Raw genomic sequence first — 23,798 nt, 5'->3', positions numbered from 1 at the left:
GGCCACATATGACAAATAGTTGAGCCATACAGAAGAATCACTTCTGTTGTCCTAGATCAGATATTGAGAATGAGGAATATTTCAATTCATCCTATTCATATCTGTGAGAGGAGACACGAATTCTTACCAAAGCATCAGCCACAGCAGCCTCCACTTCTGTGCCAGTGTTCAGCACCCTCATAGCATTGACAGATGCAGAAATGCGAGCCTGATGGATCAGGCCAAAGCGATCTGTAGGGTTTGAACATAGGATGAGAAAGTGAGAATGGTGAATTACTAAATACCTACCTTCTACGACATAACTTCAAAGTCACGTCATAAACATTTTTTCAACCAATTAGGCAAACAATTTGGCAAGAGAGACAAAAAAAACTTGAGGTTGAAGTAGAGATTGAGAGAATCAAGACAGTCTGATACAACCCAACACATAAGTTCAGAAAGGACAGAAAAATAACTATGGTTGCTTAAAAACTCAAAGAAGGTGAAAGTGTGTAATATCAGAATTTCAAACACCCATCCACCATTAGTTTACCAATCCGATAGGCCTCTCCCAAACTGATGCTATTAGTTGAGCCAATGTTATAATGTTTGCCCAATTCGGCAGACTGAAATTCTGTTTAGTGGCACTAGTGGCCCAGAAATTACACATTTCACCTTTAAAGCTACAAAGATGATGTAATAAATAAAGTAAATAAAGAAATAAATGAACCATACTGCTTTAATAAAGTAGTTTCTTGGAAAATCAAGTGCCAAATGTATGTGAATTATGGGTCCCACAAAACAATGATTAAATTCAAACATTCCAAAAAATTAAATGAACTTCTATGCTCACAGCACAAAAAGCCAAATAAAAATAATCTTTTTAAATTCATTACCAGCAAGACAAAGTTTTTTCTTTTCTTTTAATTAACTGGATATGGCAAGAATACAAAACTTAATATAACTGAACGCAGATAACGGAAGTGATTTTTGGCAAACACACCACCAACCGAACGGAAACGCAAATGCAAATGCAAATAAATCAACCTCAAATAGGATGGATGCTGATGTTTATGGTGAGAAAAGAGAGCAAAGACGCTGGAAATATAATTTCACAAATGAACATATACTGTAATTCGCATCTACATCTAACAATGATGTGAAGTGTGAAGATTGTAGCTTGATCTGGCAAACCCAGTCGAGTTAAAAAAATAAAATAAAATAGGATAAAATATGAATGCATGCTTGTGATTGGCCCTGTCTGGGGGGGGCCAGGGGGAGGGGTCATGCAGGTCACCTGACTGGCCCACGGGTTCGGCCGTGGACAGCGCGCTGGTGGAGCGAGAGTGACGTCGGGAGGCTGCAAGGGGACAGGAAGAGGGGTGACACCCCAGGGACGGTTAGTGCTACACTAAAACGCTGATCACCATCCGTGGCAATAACACAAAACATTCAACGTGCGAAACATAACTAGTCACTACACGAGTCATGTGAAACACTCGTGTAGTGACTAGTTATGTTTCGCATGTTGAATGTTTTGAGAAACAGACCATAGACTTATCCATCTCCCTGCTATAACATAGACCACATTCACATATGCTGGTAGCAGATTAGCAATGAATACACAATGCAATATGCATTACAATCAGTGTTATTTTAGCATTATTAGTATTTATTAATATTAAAATTTGCTTTTATTTTATATTTTCAACTTTTAATTTGAATTTTTGTTCAGGTTTTATTTTAATTTTATATTTCTATTTAGCTTTCATTTATTTTTATTTCCATTTTTGTTTTAGTAATTTCAGTAATTCAGTTTAAACCTATTTTATTTCAGTTAGTTGTGAGGCCACATCTAATATTTACTTTTATTGATTTTATTTTACATTTCACATTTATTTCAATTAACACTAAATACTTTTAATATTTGAAGATAACAATAATAACACTGATTGCAATACTTTGCTGTGATTGTTCCTCCCTGTAAAGATTTTAAAGATCAGACCAGCTGTTTTTACTCACAATTTAATACGAAATGCTATATAAATCCATTTTTATGGACAAACCATCCAAACCTTTACTAGATGTATTTACAACCTCAAAGACACAGCGGTACAGATTATTAAAGCACCTCAAGAACATATTAGTGCGCATGCATAGAGGCAAGCAAACAACAGTTCATATGCCACATACTAGGAATAATGGCCATAAATTGAGGCCAAACAGAATCAGAGGGAGAAGTTTTGTGATAGCGAATTGGAAAGGATTGGATGTTTTTGTTGTTTTGACTCCATCAGCCACTTTTGTGCTCTACTCACCAAGAGGAGTGAAGCCCCGAGTGGGGCTTGTGTCACGGCTGCTCTCGCGACTGGTGTCACGGCTGCACCCCTGACTCATGCTGGGGCGGGGGATGCGACTGCTCCGGGCTAGCGTGCGATAGGAAGAAGTGGCAGGAAGAAGAGCTTTACCACACAGCCTGGCTGTTAGAACACAATTTAGGGCATTAGTGAGGCCGTGGAGTCAGAGAAAGAGGGGGGAGGGTGGGGTTGGGTTGGCCATTCGTGGTGTCCTTCTGCTTTAGAAAGGTTAAACATTTAAAGCACAAGGCTTAAGCTGAACATTTTAGACTGACAACATTTAGGGAGTTTCTGAACATGCAGTGTTAAAGGTGCACCAAGTAATTTAGTGTATCTCTAGATTTATTTGTTTTCTCAAACACGACCAAACGACCAAAGCCTTACACTTTATACTGACACCTATAAATTATATTAAAATGATTACACGTGACACTGAAGACTGAAGTAATGGCTGCGGAATATTCAGCTTTGCTAATACAGGAATATATTTAGAAAAAAAGTTATTTTCAATTGTAATAATATTTCACAATATTACTGCATTTTTGATCAATTATTTGCAGCCTTGGTGAGCATGAGATACTTTCAAAAACATTAAAAAAATCTTACCAACCCTTAACTTTGGAAAAATAAGTACTCTTATCAGTAAAAATAAGATGTCATTCTACTTTGACAATAAATCAGTTTTCTTGCTGCTATAAATTTAAATTTGGAGTTAAATTGTAGATAAATTGTAGCAGTCCATAATGCATCATGTCATGTACAAGAAAAATGATTATCAATGCATGAATTAAGCTCTCATGAATCAACACTGACAATTTCTGACACAGGTTTCCATGCATCACTTTTGAAAAATTATATTCCTGCATGCAGTTTCTGACAGGTGACAGGTGTGCTGCGACGTCTTCATTCCGATTGGTAGTTGTTGTATCACATCACTGGTCTTTTGCATAAAGTTACATTTTACGTTGTCATGTGACTAAATATATTGATAACAGTCACTGCCACTCATGTCGCCTCAAATCATTGAAAACAAATTAATTCTGGCCACTTTGTCACTGCTAATCATTGTCAGTGTGAACGCCACTTCAATAATCTTTTTTTAGGCCATAAAAAAGTCTGGAATCTTCATTTCAACATGTACAGTATAAATAAAATATAAAAAATGAAGCACTATTAACTTTTAGGTGTAAAAACATACAAAAGACTGCATTAAGCTTTGAAGCATTAATAAACATGTGGGCGTTACAAAAATTAAATATCCTCAGTTTTGTATATACAAATGCTTTTGTGCTTATTGTTTTACAGATAATTTCCTGTCAATTTAATAACTGTTAAATAATTGGCTGGAGATTTATTGGTCAGATCTTTAAAAAGATGGGACATACACAAACATTTCTCAGAAAAATCTGACAAACACAATGACATCAAAAGAAAGCCAAAAAATCTGATGAAGAATGAAAGCCGTTAGTCAGCGCTGTCATCATTCAGCAACAGGTAAATAAATCACATAGGCCTACAAAAGACAGCAACGAGTAACCACTGAGCCTGTTTTGGAATAAACACTTGCATCAGCCATTTAAATGAATGCTGAGCTTCTTTCACACAGTGAAAAGACAATATGTCTATCTGCACTAGTCCAATTTAATAGGATTTGCAGCGAACAATGATTCAGCAAATTAAATTTAAGAAAGTCTTCTTTCTTTGGCAAGTAAGCGCTGAAAATTCCTGCCATCCATACTTACCACGAGGTCCTACCTTTTCCAACGAAATGTAGCAAATAATCTCCATGTTGTAATGCATATTCTTAAGGAATTCCTCAAGGAACTGGTTTAGGCCCACTTGAGTTTTGTAATTAAGCTGTTTTATGTATGCCGATGAAGTGTTTACTGTATGTGGCCATCCTTAGTGTTAAACTCTGACATGTAAAAATGTGTTGCCCCTACCTATGCCCAATCTGCTGGGGCTGGTTTCACGGCTGCATCCCTGGCTTCTTGGGACTCTTGAGTACTTGTCTGAGGGAGTTGTTGGGGCAGTGACTCTAGGAATTCTGCCATACGCGTGTCCCAAGAGCTTCCCTGGAGAACTGGATCTGCTGCCGGCTGCAAAGGGAAATAATATCAGGAGTACTTCAAGTAACATGGTGACTGATTATTTACCAATTACCATTGAGTCCCCTCTGCTTTGTATCAAATTTACATAATTAAAAATAAATAAAATAAGGCACCTTTATTTTGTTTGCTTACATTATTTAATGATTTAATGTTACCAAGATTGCAAGAAAATGTATACTATCATTCAAATGTATGGGTTGAGTATGTTTTTTTTTTGGAAAAAAGTGAACATTTATTCAGCAATGATTGATGGGTTAAATTGATCAAAAGTAAGAATAAAACATATATAATGTTACAAATTGTTCTGATTTTAAATAAATGCCGTTCTTTTGAACTTTCTATTCATAAAAGAGTCCTGAAAAAAAATCTATAATGAAGGATTACGTGACCCTGAAGACTGGAGGAATAGCTGCTGAAAATTCAGTATTATATTAAACAGTATTTGCCCAACAATGGTTTGAAAACTAAAACTGAGCATTTATTTCAATCCTGTCTATAAGCCTTCCTTTATTCACATGGCCCGGCTGACAAGAAAAATCTCAGGTTTAGGTGAACAAAATCACCACAAAGAAAAATTAGATGTGTATGCAAATATATGAAGACGAGACCTCGACTGAAATATATACAAACAAAGAGACAGACAAACAGAGTGAGCTTGGATCCAAGGTCTATTCGAGCTGCAGGGAAAAAGTAATCTCTACAGGCATGGTGACGTGACATAATACAAGCTACAGACACATTTGCAAACACATACAGACAGACATCAAAGCAAAAACAAATACCCAACTATCATAATGTCTGACCTCTATTTAAACAGAAATAAAAAGATTAAGCTAAAGCAGGACATGCAACATTATGGTAGACATGTAATTCATGCAGGGTTCGTATTGAGGGTATTAACGCAGCTTTATTCTGATGAACAGGGGGCTTACCACTAGTGGGGTTAGCTGATCTGGATCCTTGTGTATGGAAGCAAGGCAACGGACAGGTGAAAAGTAGCCAGTTACAAAAGACGCTTGATGTGACGCATGGTTACCCAGCATGCATCAGGCAAGGTGTTGTTTATTTGTGCTCTAGAAACTTCAATACTACACATTTAATGCCAAAGAGTGGCTTTAACTATAATTGTGGAATAAACTCCACATTCAGCAGGGTGCCAAACTGGGTTGTGAAAACATTAAATACAAAACTGACAGAGACAAAAAGGAAGATGATAGTGGTGGCAGACCAATAGTTATCTATCTGTATCTGAGCTCCTAACACCTAGGAAGGTGAATTTCATAAAAACATGACTAGGTACCATTTCACCCCACCCCCACAAAAAATATATATATATATATCTTTTTTTTTTTCAAGGGATAACTATTTAAATATATTACATTTTTTATTTTTTTATTTATTTAAATTAATTTCTTCATTACTCTAATAAAATAAGAGCTTTATTATTATTATTATTATTATTATTTCACAATCTAAAAAAATTGATTTGGCAAGAAATTATTTTATTATGTTTAAAGAAAGAAAATGTGGAGTGATATCAGACATGCAATTAACAGCTGTATATAGCAACTTAAATATAAAGTTTAGTGGCAATTATATAGAAATATATGTGGCAGCTGAATGTAGTGACAGCATAATGACTAATCAGAATAAAGTATTTCAGAGAGCCATGTAATGGTGTTTGTTAATTTCATTAACAAACATTAACATTGCAACATATACACAATATAACACTAAAGCTTTTAGTAGTAAAGCCATGGTAGATTATAAATAATATCATGCTATGGTTCTTTAAAAAAATCCGTCCACACAGACCAACGTCCACACAGACACTTACGTTGGGACTGAGAGACCACTTTAGCTCTGCTTCGACCACGGCTGTCTGTAACGGTGCTGTTGGCGCTGACCGCACTCCCTGAGCTCTGCCTTCTCGTCCGCACTCGACCTGTAGGTAAAAAAAAGAGCATGAGATGAGGTAATAAAATGCCTGAGAGGAAGGGAGATATTTAGAGTGACTGACACAAAGAGAGACAGACTGAAAGGTTTAAACAACAAGGGATACTGAGGACAAACAAAGATATTTCCCTGATGAAAACAATCAAAATATACTGACTGAAAGGAATTACATGACATGCTCTACTGAGAAGACTGGTGACTGGTGGAACACAGGATATTATTAGCTTCTGAGCAAACCTATCTATCAAATCATACACAACCGTTCAAAAGTTTGCGGTCCATAAAATTTCATTTTTGGAAAGAATTTAACACTTTTTTTAATCAAGGATTCATTAAATTGACCATAAGTGACAGTAAAGACATCTATAACATTGTAAACGATTCAAATAAATGCTACTTTTTTGAAAACTCCGTTCATCAGACTCCTAAAAAATGCATCATGGTTTCCACAAAAATATTAAGCAGCAATTGATAAAAAATAAGTAATATTTCTAGAGCACCAAATTAATATATTAGATTTATTTCTGAAGGATCATGTGACACTGAAGACTAGAGTAATGGCTGCAATGAAAACGGTTATTTTAAAATGTAGTAATATTTCACAATCTTACTATTTGTACTGCATTTTTTATCAAATAAATGTAGCATAAGAGATCTAACAAAAATATTTTTAAAAACACCACCAACCTCAATCTTCTGAACAGTAGCATATCTACTGAGTTCTTGTAAACCAAAAAAAATTAGTTGATTTTTTTTTTTACACGAATTTCCTGTATGAAACTGCACAAAACAGCAATTTTATATGCTCTATGCTAACCTCAGAAGAAATCCTTAACTAAACCAATACCACACCTGTATACGTGGTTCCCACACTTTTGACCAATTCATTTCAATAACCTTTTTTAAAGCATACAAGTACAAATGACACAACAGATAATATGAAGTACAAGGGACCATTTTCATTTCACTGAACTACTGTTGTTATTTATTGTCAAGAGGAGGGGGGGATATATCATGCAAAACAGGTCATGCAGACCACTAGCATGGACAGATCACCAGGTGTACAGTTGTTTATTGACAAATGGGACAGAAACACTGCTCGAATCCCTCCGACAGCACAGAGGGTGGACATTCACGCTCACACACACATATACACATACTTCTTACCATCTATTTTACCAGGTGCACCGTCTTTGGGGCAAAAACACAAAAACAAAAGCAGGGGAGTGCAGGGTGGAGGAGAGGAGAGGCATAAGAGGCAGAGGTTAGAGTTAGATAAGCCCATGGAAGTGTGGAAGACAGGGATCTGCTCAGAAACGGGCCTTGTATGGAAGCACACGGGAGCTAGTGAGTGTGACTGCGGGTAAGGAAATAAAATCTCTTTGATCATTTTTAAGGAATCATGGGATTAGAAAACATTATACAGTCAAAAGTAACAAGCAAGTTAGTGGTCAAACATTAAGTGGTGAGTTCTGGGATGAATACTGAACATTTCTCACGAAGGACCGATGCATTATTAAGCTCCAACGTTCCCTTGTGCACTCTGCTGAAAAACTAACACTGAGAAAACCAGTGATAAGATAACTGAAGTAATAAGCCACAAAATAATGTGTGTCACAGTGATTTTACACTGTAGTGCACAGGGTTTGGCTTATAGTTTTCATAAAATGGCAGAAAGAGCAAAATGATCAAGGAAAATGTAGCTCAAAAAAAGAAAAGAAATTATAAAAGACATGTTGAATAAATAATTGTATTATTAATAATACTATTATTCCAGGAAGTAATTTCTAAGATACTTCAAACAAATAGTCTTATCCAATCAGAATTTGAAGTCATAACACAGGATAATAAATCTGTGGCACACACTCGTCGTTTGTTCCTCATCACAGAGCAGCTTAATAGCATCTATGCTGCCCATCAGTATTATTAATGGGCCGCTGCAGCCATAAAAGCCACTGAAATTTATGGCTGTTTTATTAAAATTCCTAATTAAGGATGAAAGAGGAGAAAAGATGGACAGAGTATGATGGGGTCTCACCCAGGGAGGCATAGGAGCCTGGAGGCAGAGCTGCAGCGGAGCTGAAGGGAGATGGGGAGGTTGCGGTGGACATGCGAGATTTGGCACTGGAGGCGGCGTTCACATCTATGTCACTGCGGGAACGCTGGAGGGCACCAGGGGTGGAGGACACCCTAGAGCCGATCACTTTACCTGAGGAAATGTTACACACACAAGATTTACAGACATGGCAAAATGGCATGTTTGTATATATGTGCTAAGCAACCATAAAAAGTGTTACTTTACTTACTTCTTGTAACAGGGCCTCCAATGACACTCTTCACTGACAGCGGTCGACTGCAAGAATGTAATTAAAAAGATTTTAGCAACAGCAGTACAATAAGAATAGAGTGAATAAAATGGCAATGAAATTAATCAGTAATTTTTATTTAGGAAGCAAATGTTTATATTGTGTGAATAGTGTTTGCTGCTTTTGATAGCAGATTGTGATCATTAGAGCTGTCACTCATCACACTGATGCTAACACAAGATGATTTCACAGAACAACAAGGAGACAATGTAACAGATGCTGCAGTCTAATATTGAAGATGAGATAACTGCTTCATGCTCAGCATGCTAGGAAGCATAATCAACAATCTGTCATCAGCCAGCTGGCAAATATTTCAGCAGCTTCAACAGGGACAGCCATAACTCACAGTTTTTGATAGCATGGGATAGCAACCACCACAGAGCCAGCAGTATTATTTAAAATCACTGAACTACATAGTTATACATTACCATTCAAAAGTTTGGGTTCAGTAAGACCAGAAGAGTCAGAAAGACTCTTTTGCTGACCAAGGCTGAATTTATTTAATCTAAAATGCATTAAAAGACTTTATAAAAGACATATAAAAGACCAGTTATATTGTCAAATACCATTAAAATGTAAAATTAACTGTTTTTTATTTTAATATATTTGAATATGTACTTTATTCTTGTGAGGGCAAAGCTGAATTTCCAGCAGCCATTACTCCATTCTTTAGTGTCACACGGTCCTTCAGAAATCATTCTAATATGCTGATTTGATGTTTAAAAAACTATTATAACTTTTTTGAAAACAGTTGTGCTACTAAATATTTTTGTGGGAAATGTGATAAATTTTTTTCAGGGGTACCATTTCACCCCACCCCCACAAAAAATATATATATATATATCTTTTTTTTTTTCAAGGGATAACTATTTAAATATATTACATTTTTTATTTTTTTATTTATTTAAATTAATTTCTTCATTACTCTAATAAAATAAGAGCTTTATTATTATTATTATTATTATTTTTCACAATCTAAAAAAATTGATTTGGCAAGAAATTATTTTATTATGTTTAAAGAAAGAAAATGTGGAGTGATATCAGACATGCAATTAACAGCTGTATATAGCAACTTAAATATAAGGTTTAGTGGCAATTATATAGAAATATATGTGGCAGCTGAATGTAGTGACAGCATAATGACTAATCAGAATAAAGTATTTCAGAGAGCCATGTAATGGTGTTTGTTAATTTCATTAACAAACATTAACATTGCAACATATACACAATATAACACTAAAGCTTTTAGTAGTAAAGCCATGGTAGATTATAAATAATATCATGCTATGGTTCTTTAAAAAAATCCGTCCACACAGACCAACGTCCACACAGACACTTACGTTGGGACTGAGAGACCACTTTAGCTCTGCTTCGACCACGGCTGTCTGTAACGGTGCTGTTGGCGCTGACCGCACTCCCTGAGCTCTGCCTTCTCGTCCGCACTCGACCTGTAGGTAAAAAAAAGAGCATGAGATGAGGTAATAAAATGCCTGAGAGGAAGGGAGATATTTAGAGTGACTGACACAAAGAGAGACAGACTGAAAGGTTTAAACAACAAGGGATACTGAGGACAAACAAAGATATTTCCCTGATGAAAACAATCAAAATATACTGACTGAAAGGAATTACATGACATGCTCTACTGAGAAGACTGGTGACTGGTGGAACACAGGATATTATTAGCTTCTGAGCAAACCTATCTATCAAATCATACACAACCGTTCAAAAGTTTGCGGTCCATAAAATTTCATTTTTGGAAAGAATTTAACACTTTTTTTAATCAAGGATTCATTAAATTGACCATAAGTGACAGTAAAGACATCTATAACATTGTAAACGATTCAAATAAATGCTACTTTTTTGAAAACTCCGTTCATCAGACTCCTAAAAAATGCATCATGGTTTCCACAAAAATATTAAGCAGCAATTGATAAAAAATAAGTAATATTTCTAGAGCACCAAATTAATATATTAGATTTATTTCTGAAGGATCATGTGACACTGAAGACTAGAGTAATGGCTGCAATGAAAACGGTTATTTTAAAATGTAGTAATATTTCACAATCTTACTATTTGTACTGCATTTTTTATCAAATAAATGTAGCATAAGAGATCTAACAAAAATATTTTTAAAAACACCACCAACCTCAATCTTCTGAACAGTAGCATATCTACTGAGTTCTTGTAAACCAAAAAAAATTAGTTGATTTTTTTTTTTACACGAATTTCCTGTATGAAACTGCACAAAACAGCAATTTTATATGCTCTATGCTAACCTCAGAAGAAATCCTTAACTAAACCAATACCACACCTGTATACGTGGTTCCCACACTTTTGACCAATTCATTTCAATAACCTTTTTTAAAGCATACAAGTACAAATGACACAACAGATAATATGAAGTACAAGGGACCATTTTCATTTCACTGAACTACTGTTGTTATTTATTGTCAAGAGGAGGGGGGGATATATCATGCAAAACAGGTCATGCAGACCACTAGCATGGACAGATCACCAGGTGTACAGTTGTTTATTGACAAATGGGACAGAAACACTGCTCGAATCCCTCCGACAGCACAGAGGGTGGACATTCACGCTCACACACACATATACACATACTTCTTACCATCTATTTTACCAGGTGCACCGTCTTTGGGGCAAAAACACAAAAACAAAAGCAGGGGAGTGCAGGGTGGAGGAGAGGAGAGGCATAAGAGGCAGAGGTTAGAGTTAGATAAGCCCATGGAAGTGTGGAAGACAGGGATCTGCTCAGAAACGGGCCTTGTATGGAAGCACACGGGAGCTAGTGAGTGTGACTGCGGGTAAGGAAATAAAATCTCTTTGATCATTTTTAAGGAATCATGGGATTAGAAAACATTATACAGTCAAAAGTAACAAGCAAGTTAGTGGTCAAACATTAAGTGGTGAGTTCTGGGATGAATACTGAACATTTCTCACGAAGGACCGATGCATTATTAAGCTCCAACGTTCCCTTGTGCACTCTGCTGAAAAACTAACACTGAGAAAACCAGTGATAAGATAACTGAAGTAATAAGCCACAAAATAATGTGTGTCACAGTGATTTTACACTGTAGTGCACAGGGTTTGGCTTATAGTTTTCATAAAATGGCAGAAAGAGCAAAATGATCAAGGAAAATGTAGCTCAAAAAAAGAAAAGAAATTATAAAAGACATGTTGAATAAATAATTGTATTATTAATAATACTATTATTCCAGGAAGTAATTTCTAAGATACTTCAAACAAATAGTCTTATCCAATCAGAATTTGAAGTCATAACACAGGATAATAAATCTGTGGCACACACTCGTCGTTTGTTCCTCATCACAGAGCAGCTTAATAGCATCTATGCTGCCCATCAGTATTATTAATGGGCCGCTGCAGCCATAAAAGCCACTGAAATTTATGGCTGTTTTATTAAAATTCCTAATTAAGGATGAAAGAGGAGAAAAGATGGACAGAGTATGATGGGGTCTCACCCAGGGAGGCATAGGAGCCTGGAGGCAGAGCTGCAGCGGAGCTGAAGGGAGATGGGGAGGTTGCGGTGGACATGCGAGATTTGGCACTGGAGGCGGCGTTCACATCTATGTCACTGCGGGAACGCTGGAGGGCACCAGGGGTGGAGGACACCCTAGAGCCGATCACTTTACCTGAGGAAATGTTACACACACAAGATTTACAGACATGGCAAAATGGCATGTTTGTATATATGTGCTAAGCAACCATAAAAAGTGTTACTTTACTTACTTCTTGTAACAGGGCCTCCAATGACACTCTTCACTGACAGCGGTCGACTGCAGGAATGCAGATAAAAAGATTTTAGCGACAGCAATATAATTAGAATAAAATGAATTTAATCAGTAATTTCAAAAAGATATATTTGAACATTTTTCAGCCTTTTGACAAGTTACAATATATTTTACCAATATTGTTGCCAAATAGATTTTCACCTAAAACAGTAAAAATGTTGTTAAAAACACAAGTTTAAAAATAAGACATTTAAAAAAAAAAAATCTAAACGCTGTCATACTCACTTACTAAAAGACAAAGAGGGATTTTGAAACTACTAGAATGACATGCACTTTTGGGAATTTAATGGCAAAATAAAAAAAGCATTAAAACTATACTCAGAATATTCACACTTGTTAATTTATTATAGGAAGCAAGTGTGAATATTGATTGACTCTACAAATCATAAATCACAATCAAATTACAACATTAATTTGCTTGTAACCCCTTCTTGGTCACACTTTTTTCTTTCCATTTTTGTGATTATGACACAGCAGTGTTTGCTGTTTTTTGATAGCAGATTGTGATCATTAGAGCTGTCACTCATCACACTGGTGCTAATGCAAGATGATCTCACTGCCTCTGAACAACAAGGAGACAGTGTAACAGATGCTGCAGTCTAATATTGAAGATGAGATCACTGCTTCATATCCAGAGGAGACTCAACATGCTAGAAAGCACAGTCATCAATCTGTGCACGTGGTCCATCAGCCAACTGGCAAATATTTCACAGATTCCAACAGGGCCAGCCATAACTCACAGTTTTTGTTAGCATGGGATAGCAGACACCACAGAGACAACATTATTGTATAAAACCACTGAATTATATGGCTATATACAACTGTTCAAATGTTTGGGGTAAGTAAAATATGTTTTTCTGCTGACCAAGGCTGCAATTATTTAATCTAAAATGCATTAAAAGACAGTTGTATTGTCAAATACAATTAAAATGTAAAATAACTGTTTTCTATTTTAATATATTGTAGCATCATTACTCCAGTCTTAAGTTTCACACGGTCCATCAGAATATCTTAACCCAAACATTTGAACGGTAGTGTACAGTATATACAGCTATTTGTGAAAATATTGTCAAATCAGCAATGCAGATAATAATAATAATAATAACGTACAAATTCATGTATGGTGGTAAGTGAAATGTGTGCATGTCTTACTTGAGGCTCTCCTGCGAGCTTGAGGAGGAGCGGTCAGACTGCGGTAGAGACACTATACTGTCAGAACTCTTCAGGTGAGACTGGAGGGCCTTCTGATTATATACAACTGTTCAAATATTTGGGGTAAGTAAAATATGTTTTTCTGCTGACCAAGGCTGCAATTATTTAATCTAAAATGCATTAAAAGACAGTTGTATTGTCAAATACAATTAAAATGTAAAATAACTGTTTTCTATTTTAATATATTGTAGCATCATTACTCCAGTCTTAAGTGTCACACGGTCCATCAGAATATCTTAACCCAAACATTTGAACGGTAGTGTACAGTATATACAGCTATTTGTGAAAATATCGTCAAATCAGCAATGCAGATAATAATAATAATAATAATAACGTACGAATTCATGTATGGTGGTAAGTGAAATGTGTGCATGTCTTACTTGAGGCTCTCCTGCGAGCTTGAGGAGGAGCGGTCAGACTGCGGTAGAGACACTATACTGTCAGAACTCTTCAGGTGAGACTGGAGGGCCTTCTGATAGGTCGACTCCAATGCCTGAAACAGGTGCTCTGCCTCTCGACTGTAATGGCCATGGAATCCCCAGTAACACCTATAAAACAAACGGACATGTAAATGATCAAGACTGATACAAACGTTAAATGCATTATCAAATCGAACAATGCATAAATTAATATCTCAAAGTACTGCTTATGCTACATTTAACCAAACAACAGAAAAAGGCAAACGGACTTACTTTCTGGCCACAGATCTGGCCTCTGAGTCAGCGTCATGGATCCCCTTCTTGATGGTCTCAGTGAGAACTGCCACATGCCTGGGGTAGTAGGGAAACATGATGAATACTGTTTCTTACAGTCTGCAGAACCAACAGTGAATTCACTTTGTCTCCTTTGAAACTTTCTGGACCAGATGCCAGACCTTTCTCCCAGTTCTCCAAAGGCAGCACAGTGGGAAAGAGAGGATAAGGGGAGTCCAGACCTTCTTATAAAAGAGCTCTTGGCTATATTGCCATGGAAACGGCCGGGACGCATGGTTGCCACACATCCCTGGCTCATCAATTAAACCCGTGAAAAGAATCATCAGTTGCCCGTTCAGCCGAGCTTTGATAAGTAACACGTTTTCACCAGTTAAATGTCACAAAAACAGGAAAGGGAGGGTGTGACAGTTTTGTCCGGAGAAGGAATAAACACAAACTAAATTCTATGAGCAAAAAGCACTTCACAAAAACGAATAACTTCATTCTCAATACAACATCAATCATTTTCCACTCACCTCTCTAGAGTGTGTGTCTGCCATTCTTGCAATAACAGGTCTAAAAACTCATAACACCGTCTGATGGGGTGAAAGTGAACAAGCATTTGTATAAGAAGACAATGGCTTTCTAGTTTATGCTCTGCAAAAAAAAGAAAGAAAAAAATTATTTCCAAACAGTTCTCTCAGGAAGCTCTAGTTTACCTTCGAACAGCCACAGATTTAGAAGTGCAGTTGCTGGTGATGATCGGGATAAGGCGTGGGAAGTGTGTGTGCTGGGAAAGACAAAAGTGCAATTACAAATCTTGGTGCTAGAATATTAAACAAATAAATAAAATATAGAATAGAATATACACGTTCAAAAGTTTGGGGTTGGTAAGATTGTTGTGAAGTCTCTTATGCTCACCAAGGCTACATTTATTTGATCAAAAATACCGTAAAAACAGCATTATTATGAAGTATTATTATAATTTAAACTCTATTTGAATTCATTTGAATTTTTTTTGCAGAAAAGTCACATTTTAGTGACTTTTCTGCAGTCACTACTTCAGTCTTCAGTGCAACATGATCATTCAGAAATCATTCTAATATCCTGATTTGGTTTTTAAGTAACATCTATTCATATTATTATTATTATCAATGTATTTTTGTGTAAACCAAAATTTATTTTTCAGAATTTTTTTGATGAGTAGAACTTTCAAAAGAGCAGCATTTATTTGAAATTGGAACACTTTTGTAACGTTATAAATTACTTTACTGACACATTTGATCAAATTAATGTGTCCTTGCTGAACAAAAGTATTGACTTCCTTCAAGAAAAAAAAATCGTACTGACCCCCAAATTTTAAAATCACAAAAATGCTGTTGAAGCCTCTGAAAAGGTCATTAATAGTGAGGTACATGTGCATATTAGCTGCTGCAATTCTAATGAGCTGCCAACCTAGACAGCACTTTAAGGCTTCATATCTCTAATGTAGAGTCTGTTCCAAAAGGTTCATAATTTTTGGTCAAGCCACTAAGGCAGCTTTCAATGGACTATTTATGATTTTTGTTGTTTTCTTAACAACATACTAATATCAAAACTGAGTCACTTCATATAAGGAGCACTATGTGTGAAGTTGCTGCCTATGTAGAACATCCCAATTTTGTCATTTATGAGGTTCCAAGTAAGGTAGGTGCTACCTTAGAAGGTAGCTGGCTGCCTGTGTAGACAGTAAACAGCGAGGTAGTTTTTGTGTCACTTTATATTTATTTATTATAGTGGCTACTTAAAGCACTAATATAGAGAAATTAGAGAATTAAAAGAATCTAACTAGAGAAAAGTAAAATGTAAAGAATTGTCTTTTCATCAGACTCACTCGCAAGATGAGGCGGATGGCTGCCATTCCAGACGTGGCCATAACTTTGGCGCAGTTGGGCACCAAGTTGAGCAGCGTAGGCATGATGTTTTCAGCCCCATGATCAAATTTATTCCCCAGCACTGAAGACAGATGCCTGAGAGACAAAACACGAATATAAGTATACGTTAACTTCGGGTCTAGATGGAAATGAATCAAATTTGTTTGACATTAAGGCATGGGACTTGTTTAGATATCCATCAAATGGCTGCACTTTAGAAGAAGATCTGTCCTGCATGCTCCAGTCAGCTCGGTTCCACTTCATTAGAAACACATTAAGACCCAGAATAATTAAAGACCCACACTGAGCCATGCTCAATCACAGAGACCCGCACAACAGCTTCATTTACCCCTTTAAACAGCACTTTCTAAAGCTGTATCCCGATGATATTTGAGATAAAACATGAAGCGGAATATGATGAAATACCTGTACGACTGGATTTGTGATAAATTGGCCTGCTGTTGAAGTGTGTCTTTGATCAATGGATATCTAAAGGTGGCATCCTACTAGCTGACCGTAAACAAGTCGATTTTGGTAGTGGATGTCAGACTTGTACACTATATTAAATAAATATCCTAACAGAGACTGGAAGAAAAAGTGTTATGAAAGAATGGCTTCATACCCTAATGTGATACAGGCCTCTCGAACCACTTGAGACCGAAGATCTTTAGCCGACAGCTTGAAGGCAGCTTCTAAAAGCCGTAGATGTTGAAGGAAACCCTCATGTTCGGTTGCACCAGCCAGAACCAGCGACCGCACTTTCTTCAGCTAAATACATGATAAGAGTTTTTTAGTGCCTTGCTGAAGACGCATTCTTCAAGTTGGGGTGTGCATAATGTCGACAAAAGTAGAAGTGAAACAGATCAGGAATAACTCACAGCAGTGACACGGTGTTCCCAGTCTTGCTTGTCATCGGACAGAACTTCACGGATCTTATTCAAGGAGTCCTCCAACTCCTTACTGGAATATATCTGAAAACGAACAGCATATTTATTTCTTGCACTGTGTGTTTAAATGCAAGGAGTCCATCTTTTTAGTTTTCACGATGCATTACCTGAACTGCAGGTACATCTTCAAAAGCCTTGATAAAATCCTCTTCATCCACAGCTCCTGCACTGACACTATCCTTCACTGAGGAACCGCAATCACAAAATAAAAAAAATAAAAAAAGATTTAGCGGTCAGTGCCAATATTGGTGAAACTGTACAATTCTCGATTTTGATACTAAATAATTCGTTTTTAACAAATCTATTGAAAAATTTAACAGACCATTTAATTTAAATAATCATACATTAATATTAGTACTTATTATTATAAATTTTAACTAAGTAAATCAAACAATGGCATGTAGTCTTTTAATATTTCTCAGTTAAGTAAATAATGCTTGAAGCTTTTAATGTAATTGTGTATAAACATGAGGCTGGATTTATTTGATCAAAATATATAGCAAAATATTAGTACAATTTAAAATAACTATTTCATGTATTTTAAAATGTATTTTATTCCTGTGATGGCAGAGCAGTCACATGATCATTCAGAAATCATTATAATATGCTGATTTCATACTCATACATAATAGAAACAGTTATTATTATTATCACTTTTATATCATTTTTTAAATATTTTAGGGGATTGTTTAATGAATAAAAAGTTGTAATTTTGATCAATTTAATGCATCCTTGCTGAATAAAAGTATTAATTTAGAAAAAAAAAATCTTACTATATGTATATGTGTGTGTGTCTGCTATTTAAATCCATCACACAAACCACACAGAAATTAGAGTTTAATTCATCAAAGACTGTTATATAATGTAGAAATCTGCAACATGCCTCTTACCCAGCCAACAGAATCCTTATTTATCTCCACTCATTTCTCAATGTCTCTTCTGCTTTTTTTGAGCTACAAGCTTTTCAATAGATAATCTCTCTGTGAACAACTAAATTTCTCCTTGTTCAACATGTTTATGTGCAGTGTTTATGAATGTCTATAGTGTTTACTGTGATGAGTAATCGGACTTTAGTTTTTCAGTGGTATCCTGGGGTTGAGCTGTAGTCTTACCTGGAGCCCTGGATCCAGAGGCAGAACTGGGTCGTCTCATTGAGCCCATGCTGCCCCCTCTCTTGCTGTTGGAGAAGCCCTTAGAAGAGGAGGAGGACCTGCCCCCATCCACAGAGTCCTCGTCATCAAAGTTCTTATCTGTAGGGGACACAAGCAACATTGATCAATGGTTCAAATATTTTCTTTGTACTCTCAGTCTTGTGGGTTGTCTGAATAAATACAGAGTTCTGGCATGAAACTCTAGATGGCGCAGTCCAATAGGTCTAGCTCAATCTGACCTGGCGACATCATTGTCACATGGCAGCTGATTGGTTCTCTCCTGTATCAGTAACAATGAGCTCGCTGCTCAATATTCAAATACCTGACTTTTGTTTGCTGTAGCAGTTGGCAGCGCACTTCAGAAACCCTCCACCTTCCCCAGCTCCACCTGTATAGATCTGCTACGGGGTGATTCATGTATGCTATATGGGGGTTATTCATATGTCTTATATGTGCAGCAGCAGTATTTCTTACATGCTTACAGCAGCATGCTGTGGATGTATTGGCAGTAGCAAGTCTCGGTATTTGCTCTGCCGCAGCAGCAGCAGCAGCAGCAGCAGCGTAGCAGATCTATTCCGCCAAGTTTATTTATTTATGATTTAATGCCATGTCAGCAGTGGCTATATTCATGGCAAGAGGAAACATTTCAATTTCACAATTCAATCGTATATATAATTTCAAAACAATTATATAACAATTTTGTTTGAAAATTATATATATAAATAAATAAATAGGTACAAATATACAAAAACATACATAAAATAAAAATAATAACAAGAACAAAAGTAATAAGAATAATTATATAGAGTCTTTCAGCTTAATGCACGACAAAAATTTGAAAATCGGCCCAGGATAATTCTTTTTTAAAATGTCCATTAATATATTTTTTGAATAAAAAAGTTTCTATTCCGCCAAGGCCAAATACATTAACATTGTCATGTACATTACCATGCCAATCCTTCTGAGAGTTGTCATCACAGAACTAGTTTGACTTAAGAAATCACTGTATCACCAATCGGATGTTTCTTAGGCCGTGTTCAGAGATGGTAAAACAAATGTATCAGATGGAAACACAATTGTCAAGCTGATTTATCTTATCTGGAATAGCAAACAAGGAACACCACAGGAAACACTGTCTTCCTGAGAACACAAGGAAAGGCTCACATGTACTTTTCCCAATATCTCCCTGGGTCAACATTTCCATAATTTCATAATTGGTCAAACAGACGATCATAACATCATGCCAACTTGCATTTTTTGATTATAACGATGTCGAATGAACCTTCATACTACAAATCCAAACCACGTTCACACATTCCAGCAGTCTGAGAGGAAGGGGGTGGCACACCAATCTTTCTGAACAGGAAGGAGCAACAGGATGAATCTATTCTGCTGCCTCATTCTTGCAGAGCACCAGTGCTGTCCATACAATTTTGTCTGGTGATTAAATGTCATGCAGATTATTGTGAATAACAATCCAAATTTGTTAATGTCAGCTTATACATATATTTTTTTAAATTATATTTTTGGCCATTTCATTCATTTACTGGATAGGACAGTATAGAGATCAGACAGGAAAGCAGGGGAGAGGGGAAAGGGATCGACAAAGGACCTTGAGTCGGGAATAGAACTCAAAGACGTCTGCGCTACATGTTGACGCCCATGAAGCCATCAACTCCGACAGCTTACACACATGATTTACAAGTCATTTATTCACACTGAACTTGGAAACATCAATAAATTGCTTGATATCCTAGATATTTTTGTAAACAAATGTTGTAAACTTTAGAATGAAAAACTACTCTAAATTATATAAATATATGCAGAACATATATTCTGTAATTCTAATGCTAATTTGAAAGAAAAATAAATGAAAGTGTTCACTTACTCGACTGGCAATATGTGATTGGGAGTTCATGTGCACAACGATTAAATCAAATAATTACGATGAGGCGATTATATAATAATCCTGACAAGCCTACAGAAAAAATATTTCAATTGATATGTTTGTTCCGTGGCCGTGGAACACTGGACCAGCTCTATACCCTCACTCGGGTGTTTGAGGGTTCATGGGAGTTTGCCCAACCAGTCCCATATGTGTTTTGTGGACCTGGAGAAGGCATTTGACTGTGTCCCTTGTGGCATCCTGTGGGAGGGACTTCGGGATTATGGGGTTCAGGGCTCGTTGCTACGGGCTGTTCGCTCCCTGTATGACCAGAGCAGGAGCTTGGTTCACATTGCCGGCAGTAAGTCAGACCTGTTTCCGATGCATGTCGGACTCCGCCAGGGCTGCCCTTTGTCACCAATTCTGTTCATTATTTTCATGGACAGAATGTCTAGGCACAGCCAGGGAGCTGTCTGTTTAGGCTGCAAGATATCGTTATCGTCTCTGCTTTTTGCGGATGATGTGGCCCCGTTGGCTTCATCAAATCAAGACTTGCAGCATGCACTGGAGATGTTTGCAGCCGAGGGCAAAGCGACGGGGATGAGAATCAGCACTTCCAAAAACGAAGCCGTGGTTCTCAGTCGGAAAAAGGTGGATTGCTCCCTCCAGGTTGTGGGGGGGGGGGGGGGGGGAGGAGCTCGGCACCTGTTTCGGATGCCTCCTGGATGCCTCCCTGGTGAGGTGTTCAGGACATGTCCCACTGGGAGGAGGCTTCGGGGCAGACTAGGGATGCAACTATTATAGATTTTGTTGGTACGATTATTGTCTGAGGAATAATCACGATTTCACGATTATTATGATTATTATACATTTATTAATTTCACAAAATTATTATTTTATAAATTCACATGGACACTTTAGATAATAAAGTGTTATTTATTGCTGCCTTTAGAAACAGAAATAACACAGTAACCAATAATACAGCACAAAATAATAATAATAATAAAGACAAACAAATGTCTATCTTTCCAATTGGAATTAAAAAGGTGACCTCTGCTCTATAAACATCCATGTCAGTATTTCCCTTTTGAAAATAACTAGTGAAAATAGATCACAAAAGTATTTAGTGTTTTCAGTTTGTACATTCTTTACACCTCTTTTGGACCTGAGGCAGAAAACTGGAAGCATGGTGAAAAGATCTTGTTGGTTTTTGACTAATGCATAATACTATAAAAGGGATCATATATAACAATGTTAATAAGTATTATTAATATAGGACTATTAACTTTATTTATCCCACAGGGGAAACTATTAATGATGAGGGGAATAAACTGAACTATTATAATCAACTGTCATCCATACATATTCATTTTAATAATTTTTATAATAATTCATATGATTTTACATGTGGCCTGAGAAAATCATGTCTATTATTTTGGTTTGTGAGACCGGAGATCGCGCTGCGCACACATGCAAACATTCAGGAGGACACAAACTTGTTGTGAACCCTGCCCTTTGACTTTTTTTTTATAAAATAGCTTAGATACTGAATTGCTACATATTCATCAGCAAGGAGAGGGTAAAATCACAGTTTAAGTAACTCACGTTTGTTGAGAGACGCGCTGACGCAGGTTCACACACACACACACACACACACACACACAAACACACACACACACTTCTCTCTCTCTCTTGATCGAATAATTAATTCAAGTAACTAAATGTTCTAATTAATTCAAATAAATGTGATCTTACCACACTATTTCATCTGTCTGACCTGAAGTGGTTAGAATACTGAGTTAACAAGCCGTAGCTTCGCGTCAGTCTTGCCTTCACGTCCTGCATTAAAACAGTTTAAAGCCGTGTATTCGCTATTTAGCAGCAGTTTTTACGGCAATATTTAAATGACACCCTGGTCATTCTTGGTGTACCCAAAATAGTCCCACACTACCGACTAATATATATATTGAAATAATAGCCTTATATATATTAGGCCATTATATAGTATTATAGTGGTTCAACGCATTATATTGTGTTTTTCTGAGTCACAGATCGGATTATTTTTTCGGATAAGCAAGAAAAAAAAACATTTAAAGCACAATGACAATGCCGTAAAGCGTTTTCGACATAAGCTAATTTTATGAGTACATATACACAACTCGGTATTTTCGTGCTGTCTGAAACACGTCTCTATGCGTGTGTGCGCTTTGTTTGTGTGCGCTTTGCTTGTGTGCGAGAACAGCGCGTGAGTATCGAATTGAGCTCTCTTTCATTTCTTATTTTTGTGGTTTAAAATTGCTTGTACGTGTAAATTGGCAAATTAATCTGCGAATCACATGCGTGCCGAACAGTATAGGGTCTCGTCTGTACGTATCCCGGATGCGATCCGTTTAACCCCTAATATGTGACAGATCAGAGCAATCTTTCATTTACTTAACACGAAATTGTCAAATTGCTACTCCATATCAATACATACAACGAAAATACTGAATAAGAACAATCATTAACAAGCAATAAATAACAGAGCGTCATATCTTTACTAGGGGTTGCACAGACTAATCGACTAGTCGACTTCAATGCTCTGCCATGGCGCTTTAAGCTTGACCTCGACTAGTCACTGGTCCTATAGAGGGCGCAACAGGATAAGAAATCTTTGAAGGAATTCCACATTTACGCTCCGTTTCCAAACAGTTCAAATGACAAATAAATGCATACTCTGAAAGCGCTCCACAAGACATGTGTGATTATATTACTGGATGCTCGAAATTGAACGAGAGAATGCACGTTTTAAACAGCTTATTGTACAGGTAAATTAATCGCCGTTCTAATCTAATGTGCTGCTGCACTGTAAATTAATGCACACACATAGGCTACAGACAGTAACGCACATCACGCGCATAGAATCATTCAGCGCGGAAATGTATTGTCAACACCGTTCTGTGATTTTTTCAATAAAATAGCTTAGAAACTGAAAAGTTCAAGCATATATTTCTTAATAACTAGTAAATTCCACAGTTTCACTACTAGTAGAGAGACGCTGCCAGCAGTGCCAGGTAGAATTAATTCACACACACAATCGCTGTCTCACTAATGCATTCATATTAATGTAATCTTTACTGTGCTCATTTATCTGTATCTGATTTAGAACGAGCAGAAATCTGTGAGAAATATAACGACCCAAAAACAAAAGAACTGATAAAAAAAGCTGTTATAGGATCAACAGCCATGTGGGCAGCGCTGTGTCATATGCCATAGCTGTGCACAAGGTGTTTGTCACAGTCCCAGACTTATTTGTTCATTAATGACGTCATCAGCGACTAGTCGACTTCGACTCGACTTTCATAACATAAAAGTCGACTTAAAAAAAAAATCAGAAGTCATTCAACCCCTAATCTATACACA

The 23,798-nt window shown here is 36.7% G+C and overlaps 1 protein-coding gene across 14 annotated transcripts in view; it reads right to left on the bottom strand.

Moving 5' to 3' along the window:
• The window catches only part of LOC107555920 (CLIP-associating protein 1-like), an 85,724-nt gene that overhangs the window by 21,745 nt on the left and 40,181 nt on the right, over nucleotides 1–23,798 (bottom strand). For 4 of the 14 annotated variants that reach the window (XM_016238862.1, XM_016238870.1, XM_016238864.1 and 1 more), the window contains exons 9-27: nucleotides 18,473–18,610; nucleotides 17,468–17,544; nucleotides 17,292–17,384; nucleotides 17,036–17,181; nucleotides 16,374–16,509; nucleotides 15,220–15,290; nucleotides 15,037–15,096; nucleotides 14,501–14,578; nucleotides 14,278–14,356; nucleotides 13,749–13,837; nucleotides 8,710–8,756; nucleotides 8,442–8,612; nucleotides 7,571–7,594; nucleotides 6,285–6,392; nucleotides 5,380–5,406; nucleotides 4,280–4,435; nucleotides 2,298–2,459; nucleotides 1,277–1,339; nucleotides 128–231 (exon numbers count right to left, since the gene is read on the bottom strand). In XM_016238862.1, coding sequence (XP_016094348.1) covers nucleotides 128–231; nucleotides 1,277–1,339; nucleotides 2,298–2,459; nucleotides 4,280–4,435; nucleotides 5,380–5,406; nucleotides 6,285–6,392; nucleotides 7,571–7,594; nucleotides 8,442–8,612; nucleotides 8,710–8,756; nucleotides 13,749–13,837; nucleotides 14,278–14,356; nucleotides 14,501–14,578; nucleotides 15,037–15,096; nucleotides 15,220–15,290; nucleotides 16,374–16,509; nucleotides 17,036–17,181; nucleotides 17,292–17,384; nucleotides 17,468–17,544; nucleotides 18,473–18,610 — 1,829 coding nt within the window. Of the gene's footprint in view, nucleotides 1–127; nucleotides 232–1,276; nucleotides 1,340–2,297; nucleotides 2,460–4,279; nucleotides 4,436–5,379; nucleotides 5,407–6,284; nucleotides 6,393–7,570; nucleotides 7,595–8,441; nucleotides 8,613–8,709; nucleotides 8,757–10,109; nucleotides 10,218–11,395; nucleotides 11,420–12,266; nucleotides 12,438–12,534; nucleotides 12,582–13,748; nucleotides 13,838–14,188; nucleotides 14,357–14,500; nucleotides 14,579–15,036; nucleotides 15,097–15,219; nucleotides 15,291–16,373; nucleotides 16,510–17,035; nucleotides 17,182–17,291; nucleotides 17,385–17,467; nucleotides 17,545–18,472; nucleotides 18,611–23,798 lie in introns of all 14 variants that reach the window. The other 10 variants (XM_016238869.1, XM_016238867.1, XM_016238871.1 and 7 more) reach the window with 10 other exon arrangements.

The sequence above is a fragment of the Sinocyclocheilus grahami genome, unplaced genomic scaffold, assembly GCF_001515645.1.
Source record: "Sinocyclocheilus grahami isolate Dianchi unplaced genomic scaffold, SAMN03320097.WGS_v1.1 scaffold549.1, whole genome shotgun sequence".
NCBI classification, from domain to species: Eukaryota; Metazoa; Chordata; class Actinopteri; order Cypriniformes; family Cyprinidae; genus Sinocyclocheilus; species Sinocyclocheilus grahami.
Note: the sequence above shows the minus strand (reverse complement) of the source record. Positions and strands in the feature narration are given on the sequence as shown.